Consider the following 19,747-nt stretch of genomic DNA (forward strand, 5'->3'; position numbering starts at 1 on the left):
CGTCCCTTTTTCCTTTTGTGTTTTTTTGATGTTACTAAATTGAAAAACTTTTTGCAGTTTGATTCAGCTTGTAGGCGAACATATCTACTATAGGTGATTTAATGATGCAGAAAAATTGCATCCAAGTCTCACTTTAGGAAGGCCTGCAGCATTAAAAGTTTGTTCTGGGCTTTCCACCATTGAATAGAATAACAAAGATGGTTTACAAGTGTACAGGTGCCAAAGCTCAAGGCAGACACAACAGGAAGCAGAGAACCATGAGGTCACGTCCTAGAGAAGAATGTTAAGTGTTGAAGAATAGAGGCAGGTAGATGGAGACCACCACTGGAATAAAGACATACAAGGAGGGGTCAAGCTGATATACTGAAATGTGAAAACACAAAGCCAACAAACATTATGGAATATCTGTGATACTTAAGGCCCATTCTTAGGATTCATCAGCAGTGTTACCACAACTACTGATAGAGGTAGCTATCATGAGCCGCATTTTCTAACTAGAAAATAATTCACAAATAAATCCAAAGAATCATAGTTAAAAAGTGGCAGCTCTGGGATTTGGACCCAGGTTTCCCAATTCCTAGTCCAAGCTCAGTGCCATTTTCTGCATTCCAGTTACTGGAAAAAGAGAAAGGCTCAGGAATCAACCAAGAGGACTGACATATAGAGACGGAGAGAGAAGGGATGCAGAAACAGAGGGACTTCTAGCAAATTTTTATAGGCATTATGTATTCACACTCGATGGCAGTTTAGACTTCTCATAAGCAGTAGGCCAACTTTCTTATGCCTGGATTTGGTGACTAGTTTTGCTTATTTAATGTAATTTTATAAAAATGTGCACACCATCACACCGAGAACTATAATTTAGTGAGGCTTGAGAACATAGTATATTATACAATTCATTTTTAGAAAGACAAATCGGTCATGTTTCCATTCTTGATGAGATGGGCTTGTTATAGGCAGGGGTGAATGGGACCAGATATGATCTGCTGTATCTGAGGGAGAGCACATGTGGGCGTTCATGTGCTTGTGTTATACTTCAAATGTAGGTCTTCTTGCAGAATGTTCTATCTTAACTGTTATGGGGCCACATTCTCTCCCCTTGCTAGGTGAGAATTTTTTCATGTTATACTTGATCGAATTTTTAGGGATTGATGAAAAAGGCAGCTCATAGTAGCCACTTCATCTGGACATCTCATGATTTATAGCTGGAGGAAAGTACTCTTGGATCCCAGTTGGAAAACATGACGTAAGTGTAAATGTTGTCTAGTAGAATGTCCTGGGTATACTGGGGTATTAGTGCTGTCTGTACTTTTTAACTTTCAGATGAATATAAAGCAATAGGATACAGTCCAGATGAGAGCAGCGAAGAAAATTAAATACTTGGAAACTAAGAGTCATGAGGAAAGAAAATGGCTTCTCTTAGAGCAGTGGGAAATCGTTTTAAGGATATAAAAGGGATGGTAACCAGCTCTTATCTATGTGCTTTGGAAGAGATAAGTATCTAACCAGTCACAGAAGGAAATTTTTTCAAATATAAGAACTAACACAATGAAGCTGGTTGGATACTAGACCAGAGTTGTAAAAATACTGTATACAGGTAACCCCCATATAACATGGCACTTCTATAACACAGTTTCACTCTAACATGGTTCGAGAGCTGGGGAAATCCTTGTACAACACGGCATCCTAGAACACGACTTCACTCTAACACGGTTGGAGAATTAGAGAAATCCCCAAACAACACAGAGCATAATAAGAGCTTTTAAGAGCGAAAGATATCTCATTTGACATTTTTCATTCGAGCATGGATGTCGTATCAGATTTGACTGCAGAATTTTAAAATGTATTAGAATTTTAAATCCATTTTGTTCATGGAGTATTAAGTTCAGAGGATGAAGATACCTTGTCAAAAAGAAAACACCCTCGGTTAATGGTGTTTAGTAGTGATGACGAAGAAAACATTATTTAATACGTAATAATGTTATACTTTTGGTGAAAATTGCTTTAATAAAGATATTTCTCTTGATTGTAAAAATATAATAGTACATTTAAAAAATTTTTGGAACCTAACCCTTTTTGTACTAGTTCTTTGTTTCGTTTAACATGGATTCGCATAACACGGCATTTTTAAGGAACCTAACAGCCATGTTATACGGGGGTTACCTGTACTCCTCTCATTCAAAGAATAGTGAAAATGAAAATATCAATGCCCACCTCTATGTGATATTTTGAAAATTAGCAGTGTCCAATACAAGCAAGCACTTAACAAATGTTAGTTTTCTTTCCCTTCCTTGACGAAATTCAAGTCCTAAGATGGTACTTTTTTTTCTTAGGCCAGGGGTTGGCAAAGTATGGCCCGCGGGCCAAATCTGGCCTGCTGCCTGTTTTTGCAAAGGGTTTTTCTGGAACACAACCATGTTCATGTGTTTCTGTATTATCTGTATAGGCTGTTGTAGAGCTACAATGGCAGAGTTGAGTAGTTGTGACCAAGACCTTACAATTGGCAAAGTTGAAAATATTTACTCTTTGGTCCTTTCCAGAAAAAGTTTCTAGGAGAAAGACCAGCATGAATGAGCTGTCTGGGTACTTCTAGTGATAGGCTTCTATTATTGCTTTGGATAAGGGGCAGCTGACGCTGAAGAATAAAAAGTCAAGGCCATTGGCACTGACTGGAGATGTCATTTAGGTGGTGTTAGGTGCTTATCTTTGGCTCCACTTGAATTGCTATAGGTGTTTGTATCAGTGAAGACCAGTAATTTGTATGCCAATCAAGTATGGGTACTAAAGGAACACTCAGCCTGCCAGTTTTACTGCTGAGCTGACCATTCAAATAACGTCATTTTTCTGTTCCCTATCCTGGAATAAAGGATATTTTAAAAGAAGGAGGTAGGAGATTGACAGTTTGGTCCTTTCTCTCCCACGTTAGTTGGCCTTGACCTTTCCAGGAAAGGTGAAGCTTCTCAACGAAATAAAAACAGGTCTGAAAGAGAACAACACCTGGACCATTTTTCTTTAGTAGATGAGCCTGAGATAGAAGAAAAGATTTCCTTTTATGTTTGTGCCTTCTTTTTGATTCTTTGCTATCAAGTGTATGATAAGATCAGGTCTGAGAGTCACAATACATGCTGTTTTTGTGTCATCATAAGCTTTTCTCCCCTAAAAGTAGGCTGATTTTATTCTTCCTAACTGGAGGACTCTTGTTTCAAAGGCCTTGAACTCCAGGCTGCTACTGAAAAGGCTCTGACATGTCAAAGGGAAGCATCTTCGGCTGGAACAAAGCAAGTCAAAGCATCTATTCTCTCTGGTACTCAGCCTTGAAAATGAAAACAAAAGCAAGGCAAGGGCAAGGCCAACCAATCACACCCCAGACACAGGAGCCCAGCAGATGAGAACTTCCCAGCAGCCTCTGCACTCACCTCTCGGTGATATTCTTAGCAGTCTGTAGAAACCGCGCATGGTCATTCTCCTTCAGAGAGTGTTCTGCTTGGGAGATGAGTGATGCCGACCGCTCAATGCATTGTTTGCAGTTTGCAATCTGCTGAGCCAGCTTGCGAAGCCTCATCACCTTGAACAAAAGCATGGAGATGGTTACACAGGTGGGCTCGCTTAGTGAAAATGCATCAGGCTGGACCTTTCTGATGTGTGCATTTTGTTGCACGTTAGTCATCCTTCAATAAAAGTTCAAAAAGTAGGCATAGAGAGATATCAAAATATGGAAATCCCAGTTATGAGACTCTTGTCTTAGGTATTTTTTGTCTCCTTGGAGAAGTGTTGCTAATTTGTTTTATGAGGAAACACTAAATTGCGAATTGCTTCCCTGCTGATGGGGGAAAAAGGTGTTGCCTAGTGGTAAGTTACAGAGGGTCATCAGACCTCTTCCCTTGACTATTACACACAATTACTGTAAGTCTGTAGGGAACCCTGGAACTTTATCTCAGTTTTTCAGCTGTGCCATCAAGAAAATAAAACATCTCTACAGGCACAAATGTGTGGCTTAAGTAAAACCCATTTTCTAAAGAGTTCTTTGCAATCCGTATAATAAAATTGTGATATAAAAACATTAGGTATTACTATTTCCCACACTATCTAAAACTCACGTGTTAAATTAACAGACAGGGAGCATTTTTTCCATTGATTAATATTTTTCCTGTTGAGCAGATGAGAGAAAGCCAAAAAAAGCACAGCTGGGCCATTTCCCCTCACTGGGAACGTCATTTCCAGGCACTTTGTGCTTACTTGATAACTAAGAACTATTTTGATAAGCATTTCCCAGTCGGGATAAAAACACATGTTTGGTTCCAACCTCCATTCCAATTCCTGATTCTGTCTTGCTCGCAAACGACCCTCAAATGTAATCGACCATAACCTCTAGGGCAGGCCAAGATAAGTCCATGGTAACCCACTTGACCGTTTGCTCTGGTGTTTGAAATGTGCTGTGAGATGAAGCCCTCTGGCCAGAAGCCAAGATAAAATTAGACTGCTAATTGGAATTGCCGTACGCCTAGTGCCCCCATCCACACAGCCTGGGACAGGTCTTGGCCAGCTTTCTGATCATTCTGGAATGGAAAACAGCCGTGGGTGAAAGGGTAGGGAGGAGGCCAGTTAATCTGTCTTACAGACAAGGCTGGCTCAGGCTCCCTCCAGAATTCCTGCTAACTCCAAGAAATTCCTTCTTTCTCCAGGTCATCATTATCATCCCCATGCAACTCTAATCGAAGAAAAGGAAGGAAGGAGATGTCAGAGCTTGAGGCCTCTAAGGAACATCCAATTCCAGCTATGTCGTACTATAGCAAACAAAGGAAATGAATGCTGAATCGACAGGCAGCAGCCACAAGATTTCAGCCAAGAGTGAGAAAAATTCTTGAAAGGAAAGTTAGAGAAGGAAGTGTCAAACTTTGGGGCAAGCAGTATGTGATCTTAAGCCTGTTAAAAGACTTAACTCATTGTAATTCCAGTGACCATCAGCCGCAGAGTAACTGTTCATTAGTTGAATAAAATAACACCTATTTTACACCAAACAGAACTTAGCGTCTAACATCATTACATTCAGAGGTAAAGCTAAGAAAGGTAGAGTCCAATTCAAGATATTCAAACACATTCATAAGAATTTGTCAGAGGAAGGGAAAATAACTTAGAATCCCTAGAACAAACCAAGTGAATGGAATAAGAATCACACCACATAAAGAATGCTTTAAATTACATGGCAGAATTGAAGACGTTTAATACAATTCTAACAAGAGAAAAACACGGTCAAAATATTCCGTTAGAATAACTTCATGTCAATCACTTATCCTTTCAGTATGCCCACTAGTGACCGCACTGATAACAAATGTCGCAATGCTTGAACTCCATTTTCTTCTTGCTTTTCTTCTATCACGATACTGGAAATTAAAAATGACATAAGAGGAAAAGAAAAGAAAAAAAGCCCTAAATCACACATAAATTGAAGCAAGCCAAAATGAGAGCCTGAGAGCCTCCTTTGAAAATGTGGGAATGTTTTACAGAAAATAATTGTTGGCATAAATTTAATTCTAGTTCAGTGTACAGTTCCATTCGCTACATCAGAGGAGCTTTTAAACCTGGCGTGCACAACAATCAGCTGGGGATCTTTTTAAAAGAGAAACTAGTCGTTTGGAGTCACTCTGCAATATCCTAGGTAAGGAGCTGTAACTGGTAGAGCAGCAGGGATCAGCGTTTTAATAAGCAATGAACGGTTTTTGATCTGTAGGTGATGAATCATTAGTATGGTTCAGGACTAACATTTGTAGAACAAAACGGGAGAGGAGAGGAGAGGAGAAAAGAGATTAGTAGAGTGCATTTCTAGTACAAAGGGCAAGTTATGTTTTGTAAGATTTCTTTCGTGTGTGTGTGTGTGTGTGTGTGTGTGTGTGTGTGTGTGCTGAATTTGCTGTCATATGTATTGCTTACTGTGGATTTCAATTAAAAAAGAAAATGAAAAACACTGCTCTAAGTTAGGTGTTCACAAACTATGGCCTGTGGGCCATATCCAGCACACAACCTGTTTGTGTAAATAAAGTTTTATTGGCACATTAGCCACATTCGTTTATGAATCATCTGTGGCTGTTTTCACACTACAACCTTGGGCAGAAGTGAGCTGTTGCAACAGAGACCATATGGCAAAGCCTAAAATATTTACTATCTGGCCCAGCCCTTCACAGAAGTTTCCTGACTTAAAAGATTCTGATCAGATGGCCCTGATTTGAACCAAACTCTGTGAAACACCAACCTACGTGGTACAACACTTCAGAATCAGACACTGAGCATTTAGCAAAATACTAATTTCTTCATTAGAAAACACTTTTTAATGTATTATTTTTAAAATCTGATGAGATGAATAAAATATAATTTTTAAAAAACAAATAAGTAGATACCAAAACATAAGAAGAGTTTCTATACTCATATATATGGTGCTACTGCTGCATGGGACATTTTTCCGAGTCGGCACTATTCTTTTGTCCTTTGTTTGGGGACTGTGATTGCCACATTGTAATTTTTGGAATTCACTCCATACTCATCATGAAAATATTCTGTCTGTTGAAATCTCCTTTTAGTGAGGACATAGGCCTATTTATATCATTTTATTTGCTGTTGACATATGCTTTTCAAAGTAGCCCTTTATTTTTCTTTAAATGCATTTTAAATGCTTGGATATAGATGTGGGATTCTCACTTCAAAATTGCTGTGTCCAAACAATTGATCCTCAATTAACGGAAGTATCTGAATGGACAATGAGGCCTAAACTCAGCATTTCTATAAGGGTATAGAAAAGCCTGCACATTTAGTCCAAGTTAACTACCGTGTATTTTGGAGATTTAGAGTACATAAAAGCAGTGAAGAGAAAGACGCTTTTTCTCATTAGCTGCGGCCCTTCTACCCTAGATCTGTCTGAACAGAAAATGCACAAATTTGTTTAATCTGGAGTTTGCCATCAGTTTCTCTTGTGTTGACATGAAATGTATCCCCTACTACTGAAGAAATAAGACAATTCTTTCCCAGGGAGACTCTGCAGTTCACCTAAGTATAAAGGCTGTTCAGCTATTTATTTCAAAGAATGCACAATGTTCTGAGAGCAGGAATGACCAGTATGTATTCATGTGTAATAGCATCGCCTGTAAGGCAACCTCCCCAGTGAGAGGATTTGAGGTGAGCTTGTTCCCACTGGGTCTAATGGCCTTGCGATTGGCACCAGAGATGGAAGGAGACAAAGTAGATGAAATTTTGTGAAGTGGATGAAATTCACCTTTGTGGTCTCCACGAGTACACCAGTCCTTCCTCCAGCTCCCTACTTCCAAGTGCTGGTCCAAAGGCCCCACTGTCGCTTCTCTGAATTCAGTGTCCTCAGACTGTCCAGCCACCACCCTGGCCATCCCCATTAGGCTCCAAGCCCATACTTGCCCTCCCTGCCCAGCATCTCAGATTCAGGGTGTGGGTACCCATGCTCTTCTTTTTTTCAAAATGCATCTCTGCCACCACATGTCCTGCCCAGGGACTCAGCCTCGGTGAATTCTGGGGTCTGGGATCAACTAATCCTAGGTCATGTGCCAAAGCAGTAACTCAAGAAAAAGCTGAAGTGGGCCCTCAATTTTTCCAAGTAACGTTGGCTTTCCAATATTGCCTTCGGAGAGAATGTCCCTGAGCAAACGTGCATCTTTCAAAAAGTGATACATTTCAAACAGGCAGTATTAAAAGTAATATTGTACCTCTACATAGTACCAGCTTTACCAAATCTCAATATTTTCACAATACTAGCATCAGAGTTTTCAAAACGAAATAAGATGTTATTGATAGCACTGAAGCCCTTGTGTGTCCCCCTTCCTAATTTCATTCATGTCCCTCTCCAGAGGAAAACACCCTCTTGAATTCAGGGTTGAATGGAACTACATCAAAATAAAAGGCTTCTGCAAATCAAAAGAACCATTAACAAAACAAAAAGACAACCAAGTGAATGGGGGAAGATATTTGCAAATGACACATAAGATAAGGGGCTACTATCCAAAATATATACAGCACTCATACAACTCAACAAACATCGATCTGACTGAAAAATGGGCAGAGGACCTGAACAGACACTTTTCCAAGGAAAACGTACAGATGGTCAACAGACCCAATGAAAAGATGCTCAACTTCACTAGCTATAAGGGAAATGCTAATGAAAACCACAATGAGATACCACCTCACACCTGTTAGAATGGCTATATCAAGTGTTGGAGAGGTTGTGGAGAAAAAGGAACCCTCATACACTGCTGGTGGGATTGTAAATTGATACAGATATTATGGAAAACAGTATGGAGGTTCCTTAAAAAATTAAGAATAGAGCTACCATATGACCCAGCAATCCCTCTTCTGGGTACCGTGTTTCCCCCAAAATAAGACCTAGCTGGACAATCAACTCTAATGAGTCTTTTGGAGCAAAAATTAACATAAGACCCAGTCTTATTTTATTATAATATAAGACTGGGTCTTATCTAATCGAATCGAATTGAATCTAATATAACATAATATAAATAATATAAAATAACATAATGTAATAAATACCGGATCTTATATTGATTTTTGCTCCAAAAGATGCATTAGAGCTGATTGTCCAGAGGTCTTATTTTTGGGGAAACAGGGTATCTTCCCCTCAAATTTGGAAACACTTATTTATAAAGATATATGTACCCCTATATTCATTGCAGCATTATTCAGTGGCCAAGACATGGAAACAACTTAAGTGTTCTTTGACAGATGACTGGATACAGAAGATGTGGTATATACATACAATGGAATATTACTCAGCCATGAAAAGATGAAGTATTGCCATTTTCAACAACATGGATGGATCTTGAAAGTGTTATGCTAAGTGAAATAAGTCAGACAGTAAAGGACAAGAACCATATGATTTCATTCATGTCTGGGATATAAAACAAAAAGGAACAAATGATATACACAATAGCCAAGACATGGAAACAACCGAAATGCCCATCGGTAGATGACTGGATTAAGAAACTGTGGTACATTGATACAATGGAGTATTACACAGCCATAAAGAAGAAAGAAATCTTACCATTTGCAATGATATGGATGGACCTAGAGAACATTATGTTAAGTGAAATAAGTCAGATAGAGAAAGATAAATACCATATGATCTCACTTATATGTGGAATCTAAAGAAAAGAATAAGTGAATGAACTAATCAGAAACAGTTTTGGAGACACAGAGGAAAAACTGAGGGTTGCTAGATGGGAGGGGGGGTGGGGATAAGGGGGAAGGTGAGGGGATTAGAAAACAGTCGGTAACCACAAGATGGCCACGGGGTTCTGAAAATTAATTTGGGGAATGTAATCAATAATGTTGTAAAGATTTTGTAGGGTATCCGATGGACACTTGTCCCATTTGGGAGACCACCTCAGGGATGATGTAGATGCCTGATCACTGCACTGTGCACCTGAAGCTGAACAATAATGAATGTCAACTATAATTTTATATATATATGTATATATATGTATATATATGTATATATATGTACGTATATACATACAAGAAGCGGAGTACAGCATTAGGAATAGAGGCAGTGGAAATGTAATGGCTGTGTGCGATCTCAGAGGGATAGTGGATGGGGGGAGGGGGTTCACACAGTGTGAGGGATATAAATGATAAACGTCTAAGTATTACTTTGTCTTGTGCACCTGAAACTAATGGGAAAAAAAAGAGGAACAAATGAAAAAACAAAACAAACAAACAAAAACCTCATAGACACAGACAACAGAATTGTGGTTACCAGCGGGAAAGGGGGTGGAGGGAAGGATGAAGAGAGTAAAAGGGGTCAAATATAAGATGATGGAAGGAGACTGGGCTTTGGGTGGTGAGCACACAATAAAGTAGACAGATGTTGTATTATAAAGTTGTACATCTGAAATTCATATGTTATTAACCAATGTTAATACATTTAATAAAAACAAACAAGAAGAACCAAAACACCATATATATATATATAACCTTACATGACAAAAGGGACTTTACAGATGTTATTAAGTTAAGGATCTTGAGATGGAAAGATTATCCTGGATTATCTGGGTGATCCCAATGTACTTATAAGGGTCCTTATTAGACAACCAGGAGAGTCTGTCAGAGAAAGAGATTTAAGGATGGATATAAAGGTCAGAGTGATGTGAGGAAGAAAACATGAGCCAAGGAATGTGGGTGGTGCCTAAAAGCCGGAAGAGGCAAGACATGGAGATAATGGCCTAAAGCCTCCAGAAAGAAACAGTACTGCCAAAATCTTGGCTTTAGCCCAGTGAGACTAATTTTGGACTTCTGACCTCTAGAAGGTCAGATAATATATCTGTGTTGTTTCAAGCCACCAAGTTTATGGTAATCTGTCACAGCAGTAATAAGAAACTAATATGAGTATTGAAAGCTGATAGCTGCACATGACCTTGTAAAAGCAACAAATTACCTTCCATATGCATATTAATAATGAATTGCAGGTGTATTTCAGGCAGTCATGTGTCCGAGAACCTGGAAGATGCCAGGTATTAAGAAATGAACACATGTGGTGCATGATGCTGGAAGAGGAATGATATCCTGGAAGGACTCTAGGCTGACACTCAGTGCTCTTCTAAGTTGTACAATTTGTATGTGGGGAAACAGAGCTTCTCGGAGTCAGTCCTTGGCCAGGGAATAATTCATATTAATTTGTTAATTTGCTGTAACAGCTTCAACAACTATTTGATTTGATTTGAACTTTTTTGATTACTATCACAATGTACATGTATAAATACTTTTCAATCTACATAGACAAAGTAATTTAAACATTGTACATTAGAAATACCTTCAAAATTTTATAGAAAACAGAAGAGCACATACATTAGCTATTGTAATCTCTGTACTACTTAATATTTGATAATTTGATTTAATTATACATATTTTATTAAAGTACAGTTATGATTGGTAAGAAAAGAAATTCATGAACTTGTTGCATCTTGAACGAATGTTTCTATTTATAAAATATTTACAAACTCATGCTTTGAGGGCAAAGAAATAGGTAAAATAAAATGGATCATAAATATTTCAATATAAATGGGACTAATTTAAAAATAGAACAAAGTGGTGGATTCTAAAGTGATCAAAAGTTTCTGAATGAATTTTGAATAAGAAAGTGGCCATAAAGAATATATAATACAAATTTGTGAATTGCTTTTTCAATATAGTTTACTGTAAAACCACAGGAAATTTAAATGTACAAACATTAGAAAAGAAGTACTATTAATATATCCACAAAGGGGTATATGATAGAATGAAACTAGGAGTTCTGCCACCATGAAATTATACATGTCTAAATTCCCTCATGGGCATGGGAAATCACTTCATAATTTCTATATATAAAGTCTGATTCATGTAAATATTTAATACTGTGTTTTCAAAAAATTACAAATAGAATTACCATACGACCCAGCAATCTCTCTCCTGGGTATCTACCCCAAAAATCTGAAAACATTTATCTGTAAAGATATTATGTGCTCCAATGTTCACTGCAGCTTTATTTACGGTGGCCAAGACATGGAAACAACCAAAATGTCCTTCGATAGATGAATAGATAAAGAAGATGTGGTATATATACAAAATGGAATACTATTCGGCGGTAGAAAAAGATGATATAGGAACATTTGTGACAACATGGATGGATCTTGAGATTATTATGCTAAGTGAAATAAGTCAGACAGAAAAAGCAGAGAACCATATGATTTCACTGATATGTGGTATATAAACCAAAAACAACAAAAGAACAAGATAAACAACTGAAAGAACAAAAACTCATAGACACAGACAATAGTTTAGTGGTTACCAGAGGGTAAGGGGGGAGGTGGGTCGTAGATGAGGGTAAAGGGGATCAAATATATGGTGATGGAAGGAGAACTGACTCTGGGTGGTAAACACACAATGGGATTTATAGATGATGTAATACAGAATTGTACACCTGAAATCTAGGTAACTTTACTGACAATTGTTGCCCCAATAAACTTTAATTTAAAGAAAAACAAATAATACTGTATCCATTGCTAGGGTATAGCAATAAATGTGCAATGAACTCTTCCTCTCTGGAACCCACCTTCTCATAGAGAAGAGACATGGAAAACAAGGCTATGACAGACCAAAGCTCCATGCTGCCTCCTGGAGCTGGGTAATGAAGCAGCCCTTGCGTTACAGATGTGCATAGGAGACCATGACAATACAAAGAAAAGGGTGGAGGAAAAAATGGCCAACCAAGGGGCTTTGAACTACATTTTTAAAACTGAGTAGGAGATTATAGAAAATATAGAAAATGGGGATACTCAATATTTCCTAAGCTATTGAAATGCACGGAAGTAGGATATTTTCTCCAGGTACAGAATATGACATCTTCTGCCCTGGGAATTGTACCTTCCCTTCTTTGATCTTGGTTCCAATAATTTGCCGTCTTTGCTGAATGATCTCAATGAGAAGATCACACTCCTCCATCAATTTGGCTTCTTGACGTGAGGCATTGACCTACAGGATAGATAAAATGGTAAGCATTCATTTGGCCTTTGTTTTCAGTTTAATGCTCTTTTTAATGTAGACTAGTATGTTTCTGGTAACATTTTAGATGTGAACTCTTCTTCCAATTCTGCAGGGATGGAAAATATAGAACTTATATGTGTACTCCCTGTCTTGCATTCCTGGAAAACATTATTATCCAATGATAGCAGTCTTTCTGCTGAGCCAGACTAAGCTTCAGAACCCTTAACACAACATGCACATAGCTATTACCAGTTAGTTGGAAAGTGACATTTGAAATCGATTTGCAATTCCTGTTTATATATTTTGAAAGAAAGTGCAATTTTGGCCTATTAAACATAAAAAGTAAGTTTTAAAAAAACCCAAATCTTCATTTATAGAGGACAGATTACTATCAATGTCTTTTGGACAAATTTTACAAGAGCAAGGTAGCAAGGTTATATCACCTTTATTTAACTTTTGTTTTAAATATAGACATCAACTTTGTATTTAATCAGTATAAAAATCAAAAAAGAAAAGGATAGTTAAATATTTTATTAATCGTATGACATAATTTAAAATTTTACTTCTGGTATACTTCTGAAAGACCAAGGTTTTACAATGAAAGCACACCACTCTCCTAGAAAGGTAGATTATGATAGAACGGCTTATATTTGAAGTTTTGAAGACTCATTGTATGCAAGGGAGGGTGGGAATTAGCTCATTCTTGGCAACTGGGCTTGGGAAATACTCCGAGCATACCATTTCCTCCACCTCATGACAATTCCGAAATGCTTATTCACAAACAGAGACCCAGAAATCACAGCTGTGGGAAATGGAGATAGCCTGCAAGAGTTTTATGATTTTAACACAGCACAGGAGGAGCTGCAGCATTACAAGGAACGACAGTAGCATTGATTACTCCAGCATATCTCAGGGAGGAGACATGGCCCAGGCGTTAAGCACTTTTGATTTGGGATACTTTATTTAACTGGACTTAATTTCATTCTCTTTGAATGAGACAAACTGGAAGTAGGGTCAGGAGTTCAGGATAAAAATCTATTGGTGGATTTTCAGAGAAATTATGTCCTGTTTCCAGAGGCTAGAATTCCTTGACTTTCATTCCTGATCATAAGACAGCAGAGAGACTACTCAAGACATCTTATTGAGAAGATGATGGTTACTGGACATTTGCAGCAAACCACGAGGTCATGTCCTATGTCAGATAAGCACACAGACGTATTTGCCAAATGTTTCATGAACAAAAGAAAACATTACAAATGCACTGATGGACCAGTACAGAATGTGGAACTCAGCTAATATTTCAAGGAAGTTAATCACTGGGCTCAATTTCCCTTACTATTATTACTTTTATGTCATCATTTTTAGTTCCCCTTAAGGCTTCCCAAATAAATTTTGCTATCTCTGGAAACATTTACCCGAAACTCCATTACTCTCAAGAAATTTCTTATCTTTCCTTTTGACCTCAAACTGAATTTAATAACTGACTACAACCGAGCTACGAAAAGGATGGGATCATATTGAAATCATGGGCACATGATGATGGAGAAAGTGAAATTTCTGGAAAATAGCACCCTGCACTTGGAAAGTGCTTCCTAGCATGAGTTCTAAGAACTAAGTTGTACTTGAGCATACAAGCAAGATAAATCTAATAGGAATGCAAGCTCCATAAGCGCAGGGACCTTTGGCTGCTGTATTAAATGAGGCATCTATCCCAAGCGCCCAGTGCCCTATCTGGCACAGAATAGGCATTCAAAAACTATTTCTTGAATGAATGGATAGTAAAATGACCTTCCAAGAAGAGAAAAGGTAAAATGTAATGAAGCAAGTAGCTATCATGATACACGGCAAGCACTCGATAGGCAGGTATTCGATTAATTAGTTTTCTAGGACTGTGTAGACACAAAATTATATCCTATGGATTTTTTTTGGGGGGAGGGGAAAGCGTTGCCTTTTTTTACAGCCTTATTGGATATGTGTATGTTTCACATATCATAAAATTCAGATATTTATAAAGTATATAGTTTTGTGGTTTTTTAGTGTATTCAGAGTTGTACAATCATCATCGCGATCTAATTTTAGAACATATTCAACATTCCCAAAAGAAACCCCATACCCATCTGCAGTAACTCCACATTCTCACTACCCCCCTGCCTTCAGCCGTAGGGAACCACTAACCTACGTTCTGTCTCTTTATGGATTTGCCTGTTCTGGACATTTCATATTAATGGAATCAAACAATATGTGGTCTTTTTTGTTTGGCTTATTCACTTAGCATAATGTTTTCAAGATTCCCCCGTGTTGTAGCCTGTGTCAGTACTTCATTCCTTTTTATGCCAAATAACATTCCATTTTAGAGATATACCACATTGTGTTTATCCATTCTTTAGTAGATGGACCTTTGAGTTATTTCTATTTTTTGGTTACTATAAATACTATTGCTATGAACATTCATGTATAAACTTTTGTGTGCACATATGTATTCATTCTTCTTGAGTCTAGGAGTGGAATTATTGGGTCACATGTCAATTCTATGCTTAACTTTTTGAGGAGCTTCCAAACTGTTTTCCAAAGTGGCTGCACCATTTTATATTCCAGCAAGTATATTAAGCTTCCAATTTCTCCACATCCCTGTCAACACTTGAAATTGTCTTTTTAAAAAAATTCGTCCTAATGGATATGAAGTGTTATCTCATTGTGGTTTTGATTTGCATTTCCCTGATGGTTAGAGACATTGAGCATCTTTTCATGTACTTAATGACCATTTGTACATCTACTTTGGAGATACAACTATCCAGATCCTTTGTTTATTTTGTAATTGTATCATTTGTCTTCTAATTATTGAATTGTATGGCTTCTTTATATATTCATCAAGTCTATTATTATCAGATGTGTGATTTGCACATACTTTCTCCCATTCTGTGGGTTGTCTTTTCATTTTCTTGTTGGTGCCCTTTGAAACACAAAAGCTTTTATCTTGGTAATGTCCAATTTCTCTATTTTTCTATTGTCAGTCATGGTTTTGGTGTCATAGCTAAGAAACCTCATCCGAGGTCATGAAGAGCTATGCCTGTTTTCCTCTAGAAGTTCTCTCTCTTACAGTTAGGTCTATGAGCCATTCTGAGTTACGTTTCAGTGTGATGTGAAGTAGGAGTCCAACTTTATTCTTTTACTTTGGATATCCAGTTGTCTAAACACCATTTATTGAAAAGACTATTCTTTCCTCCATTGAAGTATCTTAGCACCTCTGTCAAAAATCAATTGACCACATTGTGCGGTCCTCAGGTTTTGATGTTGCTAACCTATACTGTGCTTACAGCTATTCTGCTTCTGACTAAATCTGATGAGACCCCACTAGTAATCCTAGAGTAGGTGTCATCAAATGTGGAGTAGTTGTTCTACTCATAGGACGGTATTAGGGAAGTCAAGGAATATTCACATTTCTAAGTTTCCCATTTTGTAAAATGAGGTGACTAACAACTGCTCTTTTAGCCACGTAGATTATTGTGGTAAATACATGGAATAATATGTGAGGAAATATCTAACATTATGAAGCCAGGGACAAATCTGAGGTAGTACTGTCTGCATTGAGAAGTAGTTTCGTTAATAGACTGATTTGGGTTCTTCCATGGTAGGAAAAGTATCCCAGTTGCTATGGTAATATGCGTTCAAGTTAATCCAAATTCTGACTATTCAATATTTACAATGGATAGATTTGTTTTACAAAAAAAAGTGGACTGAGATCTACTTTGTGGAGCCAAATATGTTTTGAGAACGTTCATATCACAATCAACATCACCCCAAATTATAAATTCCCAGAAATTTGGAAACATGATCTGTTAATTTCAGGCCAACTATTTTCCTTAGATCTTTCAAATACAGAGTTGACTCTCCTTTGAAATCAGGAAAGTTGAATCTCTTTTTCTACTTTGATGAAGCTTCCAAATTTTTGTAATTCTAGCATTCTTATATTCCAAAAGGTACAATAAAATAAGTTGAATGCTATCCTATATTTCTAAAATTCTTTTACTACAAAGAAGTTTTCCACAGTTTTGCTGTTTTATATGTCACTTTAAAAAAAGTTAATGATTTGATTGGACTTAATTTCTTATATGGGCTATTAATTCAAATATAGCAGGGTTTATGGGTTACTTGCAGTGTGTTCAGGTGATTCTAGATGCCAGGTTTAGTTTGGAAGCTGGCAGCCCCTGGTTATGATTTTAGCTTTCATTTCTGATTCACGTGTTTTGATTCTGAAATCACTAAGGCTGAGGGAACGTGCTTTGAGTAGGGCCAATCTAAGGCTGCAAGAAACAACCCCTAAACCTACACTGACAGACCTACCCTTCCTTCCACCTTTGTGTCTTCAGTCTCCTTCTTGGTCCCTAACCTAAAAGCAAGAGTGGGATGGAGATAATTAGGAATGATGGCCAGTGCTAGGTGACTCTGTATGCCACCTCTGGATGACAGTGGAAATGGAGCACTTGTCCTTCAGGGCCCTTGACATGGCAGGACAAAAGACAGCTTGAAATTGAGCCCTTTTCCCATTCCAGGCTCCTCGCTGCTACTGTGTTTTCTCATTTCAATTATACTCCTGAGTAAATATCACTTCAGCCCCTCATGAGGAGAAACTCAGCCACGTTCCCCTCATCTCTGCTTTGGCTTCACCCATGCATGGAACACGCTTCTTCCCTATATCTGGTGGTACAGCTTCTTTTCTCATCTGGAAATGCCTCATTTTCTCCTCACCACTGTCTTCTAGTCCTCAGTACTAACTTCATCTCTTTGCAAAATACTCTAAATAAATTCTTGCAAAGTTATATCCCATTTCAATTCTTTTGGAATTTCTTTCTTCTTTCGGGAGTTACTGTCATCTTTTTAAGGCCCTAACACCTTATTGAGGCTGCAAGTGCCAGAGCCCATGTCATGGCTACTCTTAAAAAACACTTGCTGCCTTCACTTTGAAAGAGCTGATACAACCATCGATTCATTCATCTATCCACTCATGTGTTCATTGGAATAAAGAGCAACTAGGTTCCCACAGTGTAGCAGACAGCATTCCAAGTACTGACCATACAGTGGGCTCCGAGAGAGACCAAGTTCTCATGATCACAGAGTTTACATATAAGCCTAGAGGAACAGGCTGAACAACTCAAGGCATAAATAAAAATGTCAGATCATGACAAGTGATCAAGGAAATGAAAGAGGGTAATGTACCCTCTTAATGAACATGCCTGAGAGTAGGGTCCTTTTATTGGTGGTCAGACAAAAATTCTGACAAGTTTCTTGAGGGATAAAAAGGAACCAGCTAAAAGATGTGGAAAGGGTGTTTACAAGCACTCCTGACTCTGCTTTTAACAGGCTCTAGTTCCTCACAAACTATGGTCTATCCTCATCACTCACAGATTCTGTATTTGCGGATTTGCCAACCTGCTAAAATGTTTTGAAAATGAATTTGTAACCCCCAAATCAATACGGCCTTTCCACATGTACTTGCAGATATGCTCAGAGCATGGGAAAATCTGGGTCACCCTAGGAGCACCCAGCTGAGGTTAAACAAGGACGCACTCTGTCTGCTTGTTTCAGCTCTTCTATAACCAAAGGACGAAGACAATAAGTGCAAGCAGCACTGGCTCTGCGGCCAGTGGCACGGGGTTGGAGTCCCAGTTCCGTCACCTGTTAGTGGGGCGGCCTCAGGCAAGTCGCTTAACCCTTCAGAACCTCCTTTTATCTTTTACGAAATAAAGAAAATAGAATCTACCAGGATGACTTGCTTTTAGGGTTGGGGATTGAATGGGAAGGGAAATTACGTAACTAAGACACAGAAGATCAGTCTTGCTCAGTAGGGAATGGCTGGCTAACCCACCCTCTCCTATTCCTAGGGTCATTTTGCTGCTTTTTTTTTGACAGACCAACTTTCTCTTCCTGTTACAGCCTAATGAAAGAGAAATTAGAAAGTTGGATAATTTAGTGAGTGTAGAAGGTCAACACTCATGTCTTGCCCTCCTAACCCTGAGATCTAATTCAGCACCGAGGGCCACTGGGCCGCATTGACACTCATCTCAGATCCCAACGATCAGTTGCAGTCCTGTGTAAGTTGCCACTTGGTGTACAGTGTATCTGCCTTTCCTAGAAATCCAGTTACACGTACTCATTCCCCAGATTAGTTAATAACATAAATGGCTTGGCTGTTTTCTCCAGAGCGCTTGGTTAGCAATGCCCAGGAAAAAGTCCCACTGCTAAGTTTTATGGTATAATAGCGTTACAGTATTTCACAGAAGGGGTGAGGTGAAGCAGACAATTTATTATTTTGTTCTTGTCATATATGTACAAACATTAAAGGGATTTAATTGCATACACACACTAAAAAGTGGACTATGTGTCTGTGAAATGTTCTTTAGCAGTCTGTAAACAGTTTCTAAGTATTTCTAAAATCTTGCTCTTTTCATTTGACTTGTATTCAACTGCAAAGCGAGATGTTCCATGCAGAGTATAAACATCATTAGACTTGAGTCATGTGTGGCCCTAATGTCTTTAGAAACATTTTATGGAACTCTTAGAAGGAATCATCAATGGGGAAAAAATATCTGGCAGGTTCTCACAGTGAAACTGAGCTTATTAATAAGCATTTTAGAAATCCTCATTTTCTTATTTCACAACGCTTTGTTAAAATGAAGTAGCCATCCCTAGAGTTTCAGAATAAAACCTTTTCATTCCTTTTGTGAAAAGGATACAGTGACTTGACAGGTCACTTCCTATTCATATACAGATGAAAACACTGAAGTGAGCATAGGAGAAGATAACCCCGAAGTGTTGGAGAAAGGAAATGTTATTTTAGGGTGTTGACGAAAGAGGGGTGCTGGCATTGCACAATTCCAGAGGCCACCATTCACTATGAATTCCATGAGAATGGTGCCCCTGGACCTGTGCCATCCAGGAGAGGCCTCTACCACACTGGCCCACCATTACTGCGCTCTTGAAGTTGTACTGTCAGACTGCAAACCCTTTGGTTTAAGACCCTAAACCTTGCTAGCCCTTGAAATCATTACTAACACTGGGGTTTTGGAATGATGTGTACTTTACAAATTTGCCTAAAATTGGTCCTCACGGCAAAAAGCAAAGCTGTACCATGATTCAAATTAAGGCAACCTTGAGAAAGGTAAAAACTCTTTTTTTGTCTGATGCTATGTTGCTGCTGTTGTTATTG

General features: G+C 38.3%; 1 protein-coding gene across 6 annotated transcripts in view; it reads right to left on the reverse strand.

Moving 5' to 3' along the window:
* Positions 1–19,747, reverse strand: part of MID1 (midline 1) — a 319,466-nt gene that overhangs the window by 26,805 nt on the left and 272,914 nt on the right. For all 6 annotated transcript variants that reach the window (XM_074323499.1, XM_074323501.1, XM_019746335.2 and 3 more), the window contains exons 4-5: positions 12,424–12,531; positions 3,417–3,565 (exon numbers count right to left, since the gene is read on the reverse strand). In XM_074323499.1, the coding sequence (XP_074179600.1) occupies positions 3,417–3,565; positions 12,424–12,531 (257 nt within the window). The remainder of the gene's footprint in view (positions 1–3,416; positions 3,566–12,423; positions 12,532–19,747) is intronic.

The sequence above is a fragment of the Rhinolophus sinicus genome, chromosome X (assembly GCF_036562045.2).
Source record: "Rhinolophus sinicus isolate RSC01 chromosome X, ASM3656204v1, whole genome shotgun sequence".
In the NCBI taxonomy this organism is placed as follows: domain Eukaryota; kingdom Metazoa; phylum Chordata; class Mammalia; order Chiroptera; family Rhinolophidae; genus Rhinolophus; species Rhinolophus sinicus.